The sequence below is a fragment of the Ursus americanus genome, chromosome 21 (genome assembly GCF_024610735.1).
Source record: "Ursus americanus isolate L20-20 chromosome 21, mUrsAme1.1.p, whole genome shotgun sequence".
Classification (NCBI taxonomy): domain Eukaryota; kingdom Metazoa; phylum Chordata; class Mammalia; order Carnivora; family Ursidae; genus Ursus; species Ursus americanus.
Window position 1 is genome coordinate 33,529,234 of NC_142147.1, and position 18,270 is coordinate 33,547,503.

The window sequence follows — 18,270 nt, forward strand, 5'->3', positions numbered from 1 at the left end:
GGGTGTAACACGTGACCAGGAAGTTCTACAGGAACAATCAATCACTCAGATTTGTTTATTGCTTTGATAAAGCCACAGCATTTCACAAGTGCCCCGAGATGTGTCAGGTACTCGGTAAGCCCTCAAATGTTCGCTGACCCACTAACTTTTTCCTTCAAAGGTTTTTCTAATTTGATTCCAGTTCAAGAATAAGCTGGATGTAAACTTGGACAAATCAACTCACGACCATCTAAGTGCTTTCAAGCTACATCCGCATTACCGGTTCACACTCACTTCCTCCCAACCAAAGTTACGGAGCGTCGGGCTGACTCCATTAAGAAGGTTGCTGGTCCAGGTTAAGTACAAACACCTTTGATCACTTCTTAAGTTGTTTAAAGACTGTTTGGGTGATATTTAAATGGCCAAGGGAAGTCTTTCCTGGGGCAAATCGAGACATGCAGACAGAAGAGTCATTACTAGCTTCCTCATCAACAGGGCTCAGACCTGTGGCCTCTACAGCTCGACTTCCTTCTAGGTGTTTGGCCCAGCCAGGTGCAGACACACACGCACACACACACGCACACAGGGTCGGCTGAGGTCAACCACCAGCAAAGAGGCTGGGGATTTTCTTGGACAAGGCAAACAGAGAGATGTGGAAGCACCGTGTTGGGCAGGGTGGGGATGAGCCAGCCTTCTTTCCTCTTTGTGACCAGGAAAGGCCTCCTGGAAGAGTGTGCCTTCAGGAGCTGCTTGAGTGTTTGGAGAGAGCACCTGGCAAAGTTCTGGTCCTTGCAGGCTGATAGTGAAGCTCGTGAAAAGGATTTGGGGAAGGACGTGGGTTGACTGAACGAAGCAGGTGGAGGGTGACTTCCCCAAGAAAGAGCAGTTGAAAGGGTGAGAGAGAATTAGGTGAATTTTTGTGTGTGTCTGATTATAAAAATCATATATGTTCATCGTAGAGCACCTGGTTACATTAAAAAAAGAAATGAGAAAGACACCCATAGTCCCACTATCAAGAGAAAACCCCTGAAATCATTCCAGTGTGGTTTTTCTTCAGTATTTAAAATATTTTTGTGCACAGCGTATATAGTAGCAATTGGTTTGTAACCTACCCATCAGTTTATAACCTGCTTCTTTCACCGAACATATACTACAGGTATTTTCTCAAAGTACTAAATTCTTCTAATGGGAGCACGTTACTTCATCTTTGGGACATGGCATGATGTACACTATCCTACTGCTGGACATTTAGGTTGTTTCCAATTCTTGACTATTATAAATAATGCCAGATCAGTAAGTTTGTGCACACGTTTGTTTCTAGAGCTCACCCCTTCCCCCGCTCTGTATTCAAGTGGTTATTATTGCAATTTTCTTTGGCTAGATTCCCAACTTAGTATTTCTGAGCCAAAGAGTAGAAAAACAAGGTTTTGGGTGTTCTTTGAAAGGCCTAGGGTTTAGGTTTGATTCAGAGGAAACTGAGAAGCCACTACAGAATCCAGGAGGCTCACATGGTCAAAGTGGCTGGAGGTCACAGAAAGAATAGGGGGTACATGGTAATATAACTTTCATCCAAATCCTCCCTTCCTCTTCTTCCCTATTCCACCTCCTTCATATCTTCCCACTCCGTGCAGACACTTGCTCTTTTCCAGGTATATATTCACTTCACTCACGCATTCACCCATTCAGTGATAACCAAGACTGTGTTGGCATTTAATGGTGAGCACAACTAGCACCTCAAAGCACCTCAAAGCACAAGGGAAACAGACTGACACCATTCACTGGAATGGTGATAAGAAAAGGGAACACCCCAGGGGACACGCAATGCTGCCTTGAAAACCAGGGACGGCTCATATGGGAAGGATGGCAGCAGGGAACTAGGGGAAATGGGCGATTCCAGTGCTGAGGCCTGGAATCAGGGGAGGAGTTGGCAAATTTAGAAAACTTGAACTGTGGGGTAGAAGCTGGGCAGAAAAGGCAAGTTTCAGCCAGAACCCCAATTTATCTGTACTCAGGTAAGAAATGGAATTGGCACTAACGAAAGAGAAATTTCTAGTGACCTCTTCAAGGACAATCAAGGATTGATAGTCCTTCTTCTTTTATTTTTTTAAGATTTTATTTATTTATTTAGAAAGAACAGGGGAGGGGAAGAGGGAGAGAGACTCTCCAGCAGACTCTACCCTCAGCACAGAGCCCAACGCGGGGCTCAATCTCATGACCCTGAGATCATGAGCTGAGCCGAAATCAAGAGTTGAATGCTTAACTGACTAAGCCACCCAGGCACCCCAATAATACTTTTTTGAGATCTAATTCACATACCATAAAATTCACTCATATAAAGTATACAATTCAATGGTTTTAAGTATATTCAGTGCTGTGTAACAATCACCACTAATCTTAGAACATTTTCATCACCCCCAAAAGAAACCCTGTCTCCATTAGCACTCTCTCCTCCTTCTGCGCCCCCAGCCCCCAATTTTAGACAGTGACAAATCTGTTTTCTATCTCTGTGGATTTGCCTGTTCTGGACATTTCATGTAAATTGAATCACACAAGGAATGGGTTTTTTGTGACTGACTTCTTTCACGTAGCATAATGTTTTCAAGGTTGGTTTATGTTGTTGCATAAATCAACACTTCATTCTTCTTGTGGCCAAATAATACTCCATTGTATGAATACCCCACATTTTGCCTATCCGTTCATCAGATGATAGACATCTGGGTTGTTTCCTCTCTTTGGCTATTGTGAATAACGCTGCTATGAACATCATGTGGACATATGTTTTCATTCCTCTTAAGTATATTCCTTGGAGTGAAATTGCTGTGTCATGTGATCATTGTGTGTTTAACATTTTGAGGAACTGCCAAGCTGCTTTTCAAAGTGGCTGCACCATTTTACATTCCACCAGAAATATATGAGAGTTTCCGTCTATCTACATCCTTCCTAACCTGTTATTGTCTGCTGTTTTTATTTTAGGCATCCCAGATACAATGAAGTGGTATCTTATGGTTTTGATTTGCATTTCCCTAATAACTAATGATGTTAGACATCCTTCCATGTGCTTACTGGCCATGAGTATGTCTTCTTTGGAGAAATACCTACTCAAATCTTTTGCCACTTTTTTTTTAAATAGGCTCCATATCCAGCGTGGAGCCCAACGGGGGCTTTAACTCACAACACTGAGATTAAGATCTGAACTGAGATCAAGAGTCAGATGCTTAACCAACTGAGCCACCCAGGCACCCCTCTTTTGCCATTTTTAAACTGGGGTATTTGTCTTTTTATTGTTGAGTTGTAACGGTTTTTTTAATATATGTTACAGATGTAAATCCCTTATCAAATATATGATTTGCAATATTTTCTCCCATTTTGTAGGTAGTCTTTATTTTCTTGATGGTGCCCTTTGAAGTACAAAAGTTTTAAAATTTTGATGAAGTCCAACTTATGTAATTTTTAAAAATTTCTTCTACTTTTCGTGTCATATCCAAGAAACCATTACTAATCTATGGTCCCAAAGACCTATTCCTATGTTTGCCTCTATGAATTTTATGGTTTTAGCACTTACAGCTAGGTCTTTTGTCCATTTGGGTTGATTTTTGCTTACAGTGTGAGGTAGGGGTTCTACTTCACTCTTGCATATGGATATCCAATTGTTCCAGCATAAAAGTTCCTTTTTAGGGTTGATAAATCTTCCAGGCAGAAAAAAAAATGTATCACCTCTTCCTCCATCATTCCCTAGATATTTCCTTCAACCAGCAAGAAGAAACTGTAGGGCAGCTCTTGGCTGATCCGAGCAAGGCCTTGATTCAGAAACAAGGAAACCACGATGGAAGGCTCAGTCAGTAGTGCATGGCTCCTCTGTGATGGAAATATAATATCTTCCTCCATCTTCATCACTGGGTCCTGGCAAAGTTCCAGGTAAGTCCAGCATATGTGTGCTTATAATTAGGAGTCACAAGCTCTGGTGGGATTTTCTAGTATTTTCTTTCTTTGAGTACATCCACTGTGTTCCAGGAGGGCTGCGGGTGACTGGTCTTCCTAGAGATCCTAGTCCATCCCAGGAGGAAGGAGAGCTGGTAGGTGGCTTTGGGGCTAGTGAAGAGCATGAGTTCCCTGATTTTGTCTTCAGTCTGCCATTTGGGGTGAGCAAGCTGGAGACCTTAGCCTAGTTCAAGGTTCATTAAATGACCATGGGAATGAACATGGGAGGAAGTGATGTCTGCATCATTTGTGGATCTTCTCTGTTAAGGGCAGGAACTGAGCTTTCTCATTATGACAACAGTATAACAACAGCTGACATGTATTGACAACTCATGCTCCACCAAGCACTGTGCTTAAGCACTTCATGTGCTGGTTCTCACATAACCCTCAGAATGCCCTGAGGTAGATATCGGTACCATTCCCATTTTATGGATGAGAAAACTGAGCCTCAGAATAGTTAAGTGACTTGCTCAAGATCACATAGATGGTTCCTGAGACTCCAAAGTCCAACTTTTTAAACACTACTTTTGTTGCCTGAATCTTACTCACTTCTCCACCTTCGGGGCTTAGTACAGTGCCTGGGATAAAGCGGATCAGTTATCTAACTTCTCTGTGCCTCTGTTTCCTCATCTGTAGAATGAGGATAGTAATAGAATGTACCTCACAGGGCTACAGTGAGGATTAAACAAATCAGTGTTTTTAAAGTCTCAGTCCTAATCTGAGTTAGCTGAGGTTAGGTGGGCATTTCAGGCAGAGGATGCTCCTCGTAAACCCTTGAATAAAGGCTGGTCTTCCTCTCTCTTCCTCCTGCTGTGGTGAAAGAGGAAAGGGTCCGCCTCCTAGGCACCCAGAGTGGTCCAGTGCACCCCGCTGGCCAGTGGCATCAGAAATGACATAAGCAGATCATTGGCACACCCCAAATAGCTACTGCACAACAAATAGTTTAATCGGGCACGGGCAGAACACAGTTGCAATGGTTAGAGAGCACGGCCTCAGAGTTACTTGGTTTCAGTTCGAATAGCAGCCATCTCCTGGGGTTGATGCAACAACTAAAGGGGATACAGGCCAGCACGTGGCACAGGATGAGTGGTCAAGAACAGAAAGTCCACATGGCAGGGATTTTCGTCAGTTTGGTTCATCACCATATCCTTGTCTGAAATAGCACTGGATTGTTTTCTATGGCTGCTAGGACAAATCACCACAGATACGGTGGTGTAGGCAACCCAGATTTCTTCCTACAGTTCTGGAGGTCAGAAGTCCAGAATGAGTCTTATAGGAATAAAATCAAGGTGCAGAAGGGCAGCTTCCCTCTGGAGGCTGCAGGGGAGAGTCTGTTTCCTTGCCTATTCCAGTTTCCTCATCCCCTGGCTCGGGATCTCACACCACCTCCTGCATTGTCCCCCTGCTTCAGCATCTCTTTCCTCCTTCTGTAGTCAAAATCTCCTACCTCCCTCTTATTAGGGCCCATATGATTACATTTAGGGTGCACCAGATAACCCAGGATACCCTTCCTATCTAAAATCCTTAACTTTATGCCATCTGCAAAGTCCGTTTGCCACCTAGGTGATATTCAGAGGTTCCAGGGATTAGGACTTGGATATCTTTCAGGACCATTATCCAGCCGACCCCAAGCACCTAGCTCTTCATGCACTCAGTAATTACCTGCTGTGTGAAGGCGCAGAGGCCAGACACTGAACAGTGCCACCGGCACCACCTTGGCTCGGCCCTTTCAGGAATGACCGCAGCAGCACACACAGCCTCCTCACCTTCAGGTCCTGCTCAAATCTCACCTTCAATGTGGATTTCCTGACCCCAGTTTAACACTGCGACTTAACTCCACCATCACATACACTCCTGACCCCCTTTATCCCTTTTAACTTCGTTTTCCCTGAAGCACTTTTGGCCTTCAAGCACACTGTAAAATTCACGTGTTTATTATGGCTGTTGGTATTTGTCCATCTTCCTCACTGGAAACTCAAGGATTACTGACAGGGCAAGGACTTTTCTGTTTTAGTTTCACATGTCTCCTAGGGGTCTACAGCAGTGCTGGGCACATAGCCAGTGCTCAATACATGAGTGTTGAACGAAAATAGGACCTGTATGGCCTCACCAAGTTTCTCTCAGCGGTGAGTCTGGTTCTTTATCTTTTGTGCTTGATCGTGGCTTTCATAACAACAAAGGCACTGCCTTTGGTGAGGCCAATCGATTCTAGGCAACCTATGTATTATCCTGTTCACGGTCTCCACCCCGTTCCATTCACACAGTTGGCAATTTTCATCTCTAAAATACACATAACCTCAATTCTTATCTCCACCAAGACTTGCGAAAGTCTGGGAGGGCAATCGATGATTTGGTTATGGATATTTACAGAAGGATGAACTTTTGAGAATTCAGGTGATACAGAGATGGGAGGGTGAGTGATCCCTGGCTGAAGTTTCTGGGGTTGTCATATTGAGTTAGACTGTTTCTAACTAGTCTGCCTGGAGATAATGAGTTTGTGGTTTCTGCAGTTGGTCAGGCTTAAGAGGTTGGCTGCAGAAGGGTCTTGAGCCCCTGAGGGGGCATGGGGGAGGGGCTTCACAGTGCCCATGAGCTTCCTGAAACTGCATGTGAACTCATGTATATGTATGTTCTTAAGGAGGGTAGAGTCCATTGCTTGAATCAGCTTCTCAACAGGAAAAGAGGAGAACTTCTGCACTGCCCCCGCTGTGAGGATTCTGTGAGTCTGTGACTGATGACGTACAGCTCAAATTAATAGGCTGCACACAGCTCAGGAACGAAAGGCATGCTCCCGTCTCACCACCCTACCCGCTAACAAGTCCCCACGCTATTGTGTTAAAGATGCTGAAGCAGGCACTGGTTCAAATCTCAAGTTGACCAGTCTCAATTTTCGCAAGACTCTGGGCATTTCTTGAGGGCCCAATTGTTCACATTGGTAGAATTGGGATTCCTCTACTATCTTCGATTTTTGTGTGAATATGAAAAGTCTGCAAGGGTACAAAATGCTGTAGAATGGTGAAGTATTAATGATAAAGAAAATATGTGCCCTTTTGTTGCTATGTGGCAACAGAATGGATTGTTTCCTATGCCTGCCTGCCATCCATCCATTCATCTGTCCATCCACCTATCCCATAAATATCTGCTTCCTCACAACATGCATAAAAGCTACTGTGTATGTGATAAAAAGCTTTGTATTAAACACTAATCCTCATTTTAAAAAGTCATGAATAAACCGAGGTTCAGAGAACTCAAAACTCAAAACCTATGGGGTGCCTGGGTGGCTCAGTGGGGCGCCTGAGTGCTCAGTCGCTAAGCGTCTGCCTTCGGCCCAGGGTGTCATCCCAGAGTCCTGATATCGAGCCCCACATCAGGCTCCTCCGCTGGGAGCCTGCTTCTTCCTCTCCCACTCCCCCTGCCTGTGTTCCCTCTCTCGCTGGCTGTTTCTCTCTGTGTCAAATAAATAAATAAAATCTTAAAAAAAACAAAAACAAAAACAAAAAAAACCAAACTCAAAACCTAAAAAGTGATAGAGCAGAGCCTGATTGAAAACCTAATTCTGACTGCTACAATGGCAATATTCACCATCATCACCCACCAAAACACTCCTGAAGGCAGAAGGGAGGGGAGCTACCTCCCGGAAGGAAGGCAGGAGGACAGGTCTACCAAAGATAGCACCTTGAAATCTGTGTTTTATCTTACAATGCATGCGCATGCTATAGTACATTCCATATTATGCCCATGCTCCTTTGAATATCAAAGAATTTTCCAGCAATCTTTAAGTCCAAGTAATACTCTGGGAAGGGGGTTTCCCCCCATGTAGTTCTGCTACAATCTGCACCCCAAACAGCATTTTCCACGTCAGATGTTGGTTGTTTATTTTTGAGACTTATCTCCTGCATTGGACTAGAAGTTTCTGGAGGGAAAGAGCTGAATCTGATTCCTCCTTTCTCCCTCCTGAGACCAACTCCAGCATCCAGCATGAAACAAGCACAGAGATCATGAATTTGGCAAATACTTATTGCATGCCTGCCTAACCAAGTTCAGGTGCCATGGGACATTCAGACGGATCACTGCTCTCAAGACATTTACAGTTGAGCTGGAGAGGCCAGGCTTCCAGAATCTGCCTGGAAAGAATCTTCCCAAGACTCTTGGCACAACATTTTAAAAGCTTGGGACTGTAATACAGCAATAGGAGAAATGGTAGGTAATTAGACACCAAACAAAAAGTGTCATTAAATAGGACAAATTTTGTGAAAAGTGACAACCTGTTCCTCTGGAAAGGCAGCACTGTGTCAATTAGAGAGCACACCTTGCAGTCGCAAAGTACAAATTATTGCTGATGAAACGAGTGTTTCCCAACAGGGAAAAGTTGAAAGCACAGTCACCCGCTCTAGATGCTATCTATTTTGCCAGAAGGGTCTCAATCTCTGATTGCTTGGCCTTTTAGGGCCACATTCAGAACTTCAGCGGCACAGATAAACCTGTGTCCCTTTCTGATAAACATGGGTGGGTTCTGGATTTATTAGACTGAATTCGATTCATCAGATATTTACTGAGCTCACTGTGTCTGTGCGGGCCACGCCACGAGAGGCAGGGGTACGTGATGAAGGGCTCACAAACTTGGCAATGAAACAGGGAGTCAAAATCCTGGCTCCTTCGTGAATCCGCTGAGGGATGTGGAATGGGGATTTAGCTCTCTGAGCCTTGGTTTATTAAACCATAGCATGGAGATCCTAATTCTTATCTTGTAGGTTGTTGTGAAGTTTGTTGGGGTAATGGGCAAAAAGCTCTCCACACAGGGAACTGCATACAAATGGGCACAAGAAGTGGTGATTGTGGAAAAATTAAGGAAGTGATTTCTAATTTTAAGAAACCTCAGGTCTGGTGAAAAGACCAGTATGTTAACAGGTAAATGTCATTAGTGTTGATGGGTGCCACTATTTTTTAAAAGTGAACATTTATTGAGCACTTACTGTGGCCCAGACACTGTGCTAAACAATTGTAGCTGGATAGGCTCATTTGTTCTGCACAAAACATTGTATAGCAGGAACCACAACTGTTCCCAGTGAGGAACGTGAGGCTTAGAGGCAGTTTAAGTAACACGCCCAGGGGCACACAGCTGGAAGGTGGTAAGAAGCAGAATTTGAACCAGCAATCTAACTCCAGAGGGAGATTTCAAGGCACAACAAGGAGAGAGAAAGAAGCCAAGAGAGGCTTCACGGAGCTGATACTAGAATGGTGAGCAGTTTTTCAGGCACCAGTCAATGGAGAAGGAGCCCAGGGAAGGAGGAAAAAGCAGCTGCAAACAGCAGGCGGGATGAACAGCTTTTTCTGTTTGGGAATTCAGGTGGGTGCATGCAGAGGGTTTGGGATGAGGATGGTGGGGATCTAGAAGATGAAGAGGGGGGCCAATGGGGGCACCTCAGATGCCAGGCAGAGGGACTTGGACTTTAACCTGGAAGAAATGAAGGACCAAAGAAGGATGAGAAAGATGGGGTCACTGGAAGGCAGGGAATGTGCCCGTCTGTTAGGTTCAAAGAGGAAATGACTCTGCATACTCTATTGGAATATTCAGGCCATATCACATTTTCCAACTAAATTATGACTTTCTAGATACTGTGTGTGTGCAAGTCTCCCCTCTCCCCTACTGGCCAGTGAGTTCCTTAAATGTAAACTCTAATTGCTTTTCTTCTCCCACAAGGGCTGGGCAAGTGTAGGTACTTGAAGAATCGGATGAATGAGTGATGGCAAGCATGAACGAATAAATGAGAACTGAAGTCGTAAACTGATTTGTGAGCTGCATTCAAGAAGATGCATGTAATTGGGGTGGGTCATGAACCTAAATGGTAAAGGGAAACAGAAAAACTTCTAGAAGAAAGCATAGGAAAATAGCATCGTGGTTGCAAAGATTTTCAAACAGAACATGAAAAGCACGAGCCATAAAAGGAAAGAGTAATAAACTCAACTTCAATAAAATTAAGAGTGTCTGTTCACCAAAGACGCTATTTAGAGTGAAAGGCAAGCCCCAGATAGAAGAAATGCATGTTCCCATATATATGACAAAGAACTCCTAAATATCACTTTGAAGAACCAATTCTTTAAAAATGAGGGACAACTCGAACAAGCACTTAAATACATGTATTTAATATATATATACACACACACTTCATAAATACATACATATATATATACATATATTAAAATATATACATATGTACATATACCACCACACACCCACCAGAATGGGTGTAAGTAAAAGACCAACACCACCAATTACAGAAGGATGCGGAGCAACTGGAACTCTCATGCATGACTGGTGGGAGTATAATTTGGTATAACCACTTTGGAAAACTGTCTGGCAGTGTTTGCTGAAGCTGAATATGCCCGCCCTATGACCCAGCAGTTCAACTCTTGGGCGCATCAACACAAGAAAAAAGTGCCAACAGCCCACCCAAAGGCTTGTTCATAACAGTTCTATTATAATAGCCCTGAACTGGAAACAGTCCAAACATCCATCAACAGGAAAATGGACAAACACAGAGTGGCACAGTCACACAATGGTATAGTCACATTTATACAAAACCGACTATGGCTACAAGCAACCAAATGGAAGATTTTCGAAGACATTGTAGAGTGAAAAACACTGGATGCAAAGGTTCAAGAACAGGAGAAACCAATCAATAGTGACAGAAGTCAGACAGTGGGTTCCTCTGGGAGGTGCTGCCTGGATATGGGTCTGTGGGAGCCTCTGGGTTACTGGAAATGTTCTTTATCTTGAATTGGCTGGTGATTCCACAGGCGTGCTCATATGGAACAATTCACTGAGCCACACAGTTAAGATTACTGCACTCTATGTTACACCTCAATAAAGATGTTTTGATAGATAATATATCATACTGTTAGTTTCAAAACTTGCTGAAGAAGAGGTCTGACATATTTCAGAAAATGTAGGAATGAATTTAAATGTTAAAACAATAAAATTAAAGGCATGGAGCATGAAATACAAGGACTAGAATGGGGTGTTTCAAGGCTGGAGCAAGAAAAGGGAGTGTTAGAGGGAGTCAGAAAACAGACTATGGCTACCTAGAGCCCAGCACCAGGGAGAAAGCCTCAGAGAGGTCGTCAACCCAGATCTGCAGGGGACCGGGCAGGAGGCGAAGAGACTAGATTTTGGCGTGGAAGTCAACTCGAAGCTAATCATTCCTGGGGCTCCTTGGTGGCTCAGTCAGTTGAGCGTCTGACTCTTGATTTCAGCTCAGGTCATGATCTCAGGGTTATGAGATTGAGCCCTACATTGGACTCTTCTGAGTGTGGAGCCTGCTTGGGATTCTCTCTCTCCCTCTGCCTTCCTCCCACTCATGCTCTAAGTAATTAAATCAAATCTTTAAAAAGAAGCAGCAGCAGCAGCAGCAGCTAATCATTCCTGAGCTGGGCAAGGATGCCACTGAAAACCAGGATGAGGACTGGTGGCAACAGCGACAACCAACATAACACTTAGCGTTTACTGAGCACCTACTATGTGCCAAGCCCTATTGTCAGCACTTCACTGGAGTCATCTCCTTGAATCCTCCCAACCATTCTGTGAAGTTACTCTGGTTACCCCAAGTTTATAGAGTGCAGTAACTTCCCCAGGGCCTCCAAGGGTCAGAGAAAGAGACCCAAGGCAGGCAGGTAGGAAATCCAGTGAATTAAAGGAATTCAGATGACTTCAGACTTTTGAACAGGTCTGAGGAACAGACAGATGACTTACATGATACAGATTCTGCAGGATAGACCAGCTCATTGTACATCCAGCAGCGTATTGACCAGAATCCTAGGAAAAGAGCAGAAACTGAGTATTTTTTTATGCTTTCAGGTATGTAAACAACATGTAATACCCAAACTAAATTTAAAGGGTACAGTGTGCAAAAAGGTGCGGCTTGAATGGAGAAAGTTAAGGTTGTTGCACTGAACTTGGTTTGAAAGTAGATATTGGGGCAACCTATGCCAAGAGCTGTTATATTGTGACCTCTTACGATCTAGGAGTTTCATTTCGTGTCCTTCACGTCACTCTTGACAATTCGTCTTCCTCCACGTTGGCAATGTCAGGTTAGGCAGCAAGGGATGAAAAGATCCAGGAAGCTCCCCACTCCCCACCTTCCTTCCTTCTATTTCTTTCTTTTGATAAGTGTATTTATTACACACATATTATATTCTATGCATTGTTTTAGAGGCTGAGGATACAGTGATGAATAAAATAGGAAGTTCCTGACAGGCTTCATGAAACCTGTATTAAAGTCAGAGGGAAAAAAAAAAAAAAAAAAGGGGGCGCCTGGGTGGCAAAGCGGTTAAGCGTCTGCCTTCGGCTCAGGGCGTGATCCCGGCGTTATGGGATCGAGCCCCACGTCAGGCTCCTCTGCTATGAGCCTGCTTCTTCCTCTCCCACTCCCCCTGCTTGTGTTCCCTCTCTCGCTGGCTGTCTCTATCTCTAATAAATAAAAAAAAAAAAAAGTCAGAGGAGACACACAATTCACAAATAAACATATATAATTTCAGGTAGTGATTGAATGCAGTGAAGAAAAATGAAGTTAGTTAAGTGGAGGCCTTTCTGAGGAGTTGATGTTTAAGCTCTGATCTAAGTAGAATGAAACAGCAAGCTATGAGAACATGAGGAAAGAGACTTCCAGGATCAGAAACCAGCCAGTGCAAAGGCCCTGAGGTGGGCATACCTAAGGCTTGGTCGGAGAAGAGCAAAAAGGTCAGTTTGGTTAGTGTACACTGAGGGAGAGGACAGTGGTAGGAAATGAGGTCACAGAGAAAGTAAAAGCTCACATAGGGCTTTGGAAGCCACAGGGAAGCCATTGGAAGGTTTTGCATGGGAAGCAACTTGATCTTAGGTTATGAGGAGAAAGAACTCACAAGGAAGCAAGAGAAAAAGCAAGGAGAGCAGCTAGAAGGCCATTGCAGGAGTCTAGGGGGAGTTGTTTAGAGGCTCTATCAGGGTGGTACTGGCAGAAGTTGTAAGATGAGGCTGGATTCAGGAGACTGTCTGCAGGAAGAGCTGCAAGGTTTGCTGGTAAGAACGGTATGAGAGACAGAGATCAAGGGTGTCCGTAAGTTTCTGTCCTTCAGTCCTTAAATGAATGATGCTGCCACTGATTTGGGGGAATGATTAGGTTTAAGGGGTAAACCAAGAGTTTAATTTCTGACATGTTCAGTTGCAGATGCCTATTAGATATTCACTTGGAGTTGCTAGCAGGCTGTTGCTCAGTGTTCAGTGAGGGAATCATAGGAATCATCTGAAGTAATCCCTTACAGACAGAAAGATCTCAGTTCTCCCTAGTTATTAACATTTATTCATTCAGTAAATATTTCTTCAGTACCTACTGTGCGTCAGGCACTATATGGGGTGCTGGGAAGTACAGCACGGATTTGGTCAGAAACAGTCACTACCTTCATTACAACTTAATTAGTTCATTGGTTTCTGAGATACTTCTCTGAATATTGTGTAAATACATGGAATCAACTCTCAAGAGTTATAAATACGAGATGCTCTCTGACTCAGCAATTTGGAAGAGCTTAGATTTTCCGAAAGAAAGGAGCTATAAATAGATTTGGACAAATGACAGATATACCCATAAAATATGCGAAGACTGCCTTAAAATGAATCAGAAGAGACTGTTTCAACCAAATTAATGTTTACGAAGAGTCAACTTGGTGTAATGGAAAAGCTTACAGGGCTGGAAGGCAGAAGGTCTGGGCCTGTGTGTTCTGCTTCGACTAGATCACATGTATGACCTTGACTGAGTCCTTGACTCATCTTGCGTCAGTTTTCTCTTCAATAAATTAAATCTGAGAGTCGATGTTTTCTAAAGAGCCCCCAAACTATTAAGTTCTTTCTTTGCATTATTTCTTTTACTGGACTCTCATTCCTCTTTCCAACATTTATTAAAAAACAAAACCCCAGGGGCGCCTGGGTGGCACAGCGGTTAAGCGTCTGCCTTCGGCTCAGGGCGTGATCCCGGCGTTATGGGATCGAGCCCCACGTCAGGCTCCTCCGCTATGAGCCTGCTTCTTCCTCTCCCACTGCCCCTGATTATGTTCCCTCTCTCGCTGGCTGTCTCTATCTCTGTCGAATAAATAAATAAAATCTTTAAAAAAAAAAAAACAAAACAAAACCCCAAACTCCAAGGTGATTCTTCTCTTCTATGAGGGCTCATTTTTCAAAGCAAAATAAAGCTGTTTTTTTTTTTCCTTTTTGCAGCTGGAAAATTTTCTTCTGACTGTAAAGATGGTCCGTGATCAGAAAAACACAGAGATTGAAAAGTCTCTACAATGATACCACTGAGGTAACTATATTTTCACCATCATTGTATCTACAACGTATTATGGAAGGTGCTGAATAAATATTTGTTGAATGAATGACCACTGCTAATATCTTGTGAATTTTAGTAAAAAAAAAAAAAAGAGGTGGGAGAAGAAAATCCTTTGGGTGTTGTTTAGCCACTAAAGCAGAAGGGGTCAGTTAGTCACCAGGGACTGAAATGGCTGGGAGCCTACCAGATCTCAAATTACTGGTTTCACAACAGCTGAGGTCTGAAATCTATGGAATGTGGGGAAACAATAACACCAAATACACCATTCTGATGGCTGTAAACAGTATCAAGGGTGGCTCAGTTTAAGCAATAACAAGAAAGGCTACAAAACAGTCCAAGGGCTGACCAGGAGTGGCTCCTGCAGCTGATGGGAGGGCAGTCTCTGCCCCACAGATCCTTCCTCCCACGCTTGAGCCCTCTTCCTTCCATACGTACAGTACCAGGATGAGTTTTCTTGGGGCACCTGAGCTGACCTCAACACTTAGCATCCTTTTGATTGTTAACTCCCCTCTCAGTAAACCAAGGTGATTTTCTGATTACCTCTGGAAATGAATTAAAGCCAGAACTTGTCTGCAGACCAATGCTGCATCTTTTTCTCCCACATGGAAGGAGGGCCTAATGTTGAAAAACTGGGACATTTGACATGTGGATCTGAATTTTCAGATTTCTTGAAAAACCACTGGATTTGGCCCCACTGGGCCCTTATCCCATGGAGCAATCAGCTAGAGCTGAAGGGCAGCCTCCGGTTCTGGACGGGGTGTTCCTCAGCTCCCTGTCATTCTCCTGACCCCACTGTGTTAGTTACATCCTGCCTACTGTGCTCATTTACCCAACTTGCTACCTCTAATTATGCAAAAGTACTCGAGCGGCATCTATTAAGTACCAGTCAGGGACTATGAAAGTCCCTCAGAACATAAGTGAATACAACACAGCTCCTACCTTGGAGGAGCTCACAAACCCAACTTAGAAACCAGTTAATTACAGTGTGGTAAGTTCAGCACAGAAAGCAGAATATGGCATAGCACAGGGACTCTGCCCTGAGAGGCTGCTTGGAGACCTTCATGTTGAGCTTGGTTTTGAAAGATGATGTGAGTTACTCAGGCAGGTGGGCTGTTGGGAAATATTGCCAACAGCGGGGCTGATTCTGAAAGCACATATAAGGTCTTCTGCTGATCAGCTGCCTGTTGCACAGGTGACCCTCTCAAGCCAGCAACTATTTTTTCTCTGATTGATGCAGGTCTGTCTACAGCCCTCTGCCCAGATGTCCCCTGGTAATAAGAAAATCACCTTGGTTTACTGAGAGGGGAGTTAACAATCAAAAGGATGCTAAGTTTTCATGGGGGCACCTGGGTGGCTCAGTCGTTAAGCGTCTGCCTTTGGCTCAGGGCATGATCCCGGCGTTCTGGGATCCAGCCCCACATCAGGCTCCTCCTCTGGGAGCCTGCTTCTTCCTCTCCCACTCCCCCTGCTTGTGTTCCCTCTCTCACTGGCTGTCTCTCTCTCCATCAAACAAATAAATATTAAAAAAAAGAAGAGGATGCTAAGTTTTCAATAAAGTGTTGAGGTCGGCTCCGGTGCCCCAAGAAAACTCATCCTGGTGCTGTAGGTATGGAAGGAAGAGGGCTCAAGCGTGGGAGGAAGGCCTTGGGGGGCAGAGCCTACCCCTTCCTTCCTTTTGTCAAAATGCCAGAGAAGATTCACCTCTACGAGGAAGAGCCTACCTGACTAATCCCCAGTCACCTCCAGTTATTTCAACTAAGGCAACACTCCCATTCCGGGGAAACTAGTTACCCGAGGGTAATTCTGTTATTTGGACCTTGTTTTGTTTTGGAGCCTCCTGATAGCTGAAGAGTAGACCAACATTCCATGCAATTAATAAGTATTCATCAAACATCTATATTGTATAGAAAACTCTGTAATATACATCAACTTTGACCCCCAACAACCCAGTTGAGAATGAAGGCAAAGACAAACTAAAAACAGAAGATAACATTCAGAAAACATTTATTAAGTGCCTGGTATTCAAAATTTTGTTAATCCCTCCATCCATCCAACATTCAGTGAGCACTGCTAGGGCCCGGCACTGTGCTTAGCATAGGGAAACCAAACCACTAAAATATACAAGCTGGCCGGTGACATGGATAAATAAACCCATTTATAATAAGCTACCTGTCAGAGCAATGTTCAAAGTACAGCAACAACTTGGAGAAAGGAGTGTTCACTGCTCCCAGGGACACTGGGCAAGTATCATGGAGAAGATAAGTTGGAGCTGCTTATCTCTCTCTCTCTTTTTTTTTTTTTTACTTTTATTGCGACGTTTTACAACATACACAAAAATACAGAAACTAGTACAATGAAACTCTATGTACTCACAACGTGCTTTAACAATTAGTATCTCATAAACACTTCTGATTCATCTATACCCTCACCTGCTTCCCTCCATCCCTTTATTTTGTTTTGAAGCCAGTCCTAGACACTTATCATTTCACCCATAAATGCTGAGCTGAGTTCGAAGGAGGAACTGGAAATGTCTAGATCTTCTGTTAACTTCCTTTTCCCCATCTATTCTGCCAGTGACTCTGCCAGAGTTATATACTCTGATTTCTGCAGTGACTCCAGAGCCTTAGCTGGTTCAGGGTAGACTCAAGGCTGTACTGGACCCTTTCAGTTGGTTGAAGAAAAAGATTGAACTGATCCAGTGAACCCCCCCCCCCCCCCGCCTTATCTGAAACGCTGACCATTCTTCAGGTGCTTGGTCCTAATCGTTAAGTCTTCAGAAAAATTGCTAATTCCTTGGAAGCTTATTGAGGGTTGTACAAATGAACTATGTTTGTGCAATCGGGTTGTACAAACAACCTAGTGTTTGACAAAATGGTGGCTACATTCCAGACTCCAGTGTGCCTTTAACCTCCAGGGAAACCTCAGACCAAAGGGGCTTGCCCTGAGCTGCCCCAAAGCTGCTTCCTGTCACAACTTTGATCTTCACTGGTTTGGGACCCTAGTCACATCCGAACATCTGGTTCTCTACACACACCCTCCACCCCTTTCGCATTTCCTATCTGTCTGGAAGGTCCCAACATCCACGCAGTTACTCAACCAGACCACTATCCTGGGCTCCCTCTCCCTCACAGTTCTGTCTACTCCTTTAAAACCACCCATTATTATCCACGTCCATCACCATCTTTCAATTTAGGTCCCCAATCCCTTCGTTCATGTACTGCAATACTTAAGCATCTTTCTCCCTTTGGCACCACCACCCTCATGCTCCACGCAGCTGGGTGATCTTTATAAAACACCCTGTTCAAAACCCTTTCATAGTTCCTAACCCCTGCAGGGGGTTCTTTACCATGAACTTCTTTACCAGACAAGGAGGCTCTGCAAAATATGTTACTGCTCCAGCTTCATCCGCTACATCTCCTCCGTAGCCGGCAACCAAATGCTCTTTCTGAGGGCCTGCTTTCTCGGGTCTCTGTGCTCTTACCCGAGAAGCGCCTTTTCTCTCATCAGTAAGAAAAGCTACACACACTGCGCCCTTGCTCACACGCGTGAGATCACACGAGTCCACAACAACACGAAGAAGTCATCACCTTCATTTTGCAGATGGAGAAATTGAGGTGGGCACCTTAGCCATGGCCACACGGCTACTGAGTGGAAGAACCAAAGCTCGGATTCACACTCATGGCGCCAGAGGCCCCGGCTGAAGTACAGAGCCCCAGGTTCCCGTACACCTTCCACCGCCGCAGCAACAGTTCCTGCCGGCGGACAGCCCCTGGCGGCGCTGGGACCGCGACCAGAGGATCCAGCAAAGGAACGAGGCTTCTGATTGGCCGCTTCCGGCGACCGCCGGCGTGAGGGAGGGACCGAGGGCGCGGGGGCGTCGCGGAGAAATGACGCAACGCCGCGGCTCCTTAAAGGCGCCAGCCCCTTGCGCCGCCGATGGCGCAGGCGCGTTCCGGGG

At 44.5% G+C, this 18,270-nt stretch overlaps 1 protein-coding gene and 1 long non-coding RNA gene across 12 annotated transcripts in view; one reads left to right on the forward strand and one right to left on the reverse strand.

The window, feature by feature from the left end:
- The window catches only part of BCO1 (beta-carotene oxygenase 1), a 52,217-nt gene extending 37,859 nt beyond the window's left edge, over positions 1-14,358 (forward strand). Inside the window, exons 11-12 of one of the 3 annotated variants that reach the window (XR_015728078.1) lie at positions 161-3,894; positions 14,201-14,358. Coding sequence is in view for 1 of the 3 variants with exons in the window: in XM_045796071.2 (XP_045652027.1) it covers positions 161-192 (32 nt within the window). In the remaining 2 variants the exon portion in view is untranslated. Of the gene's footprint in view, positions 1-160 lie in introns of all 3 variants that reach the window. The other 2 variants (XR_015728079.1, XM_045796071.2) reach the window with 2 other exon arrangements.
- Positions 1-18,196, reverse strand: part of LOC123791345 (uncharacterized) — a 54,333-nt gene extending 36,137 nt beyond the window's left edge. For 3 of the 9 annotated variants that reach the window (XR_015728087.1, XR_015728081.1, XR_015728080.1), the window contains exons 1-2: positions 17,900-18,038; positions 11,708-11,770 (exon numbers count right to left, since the gene is read on the reverse strand). This is a non-coding gene — a long non-coding RNA (uncharacterized LOC123791345). Of the gene's footprint in view, positions 1-11,707; positions 11,771-17,658 lie in introns of all 9 variants that reach the window. The other 6 variants (XR_015728082.1, XR_015728084.1, XR_015728083.1 and 3 more) reach the window with 5 other exon arrangements.
- Positions 18,197-18,270: the final 74 nt, after the last annotated feature.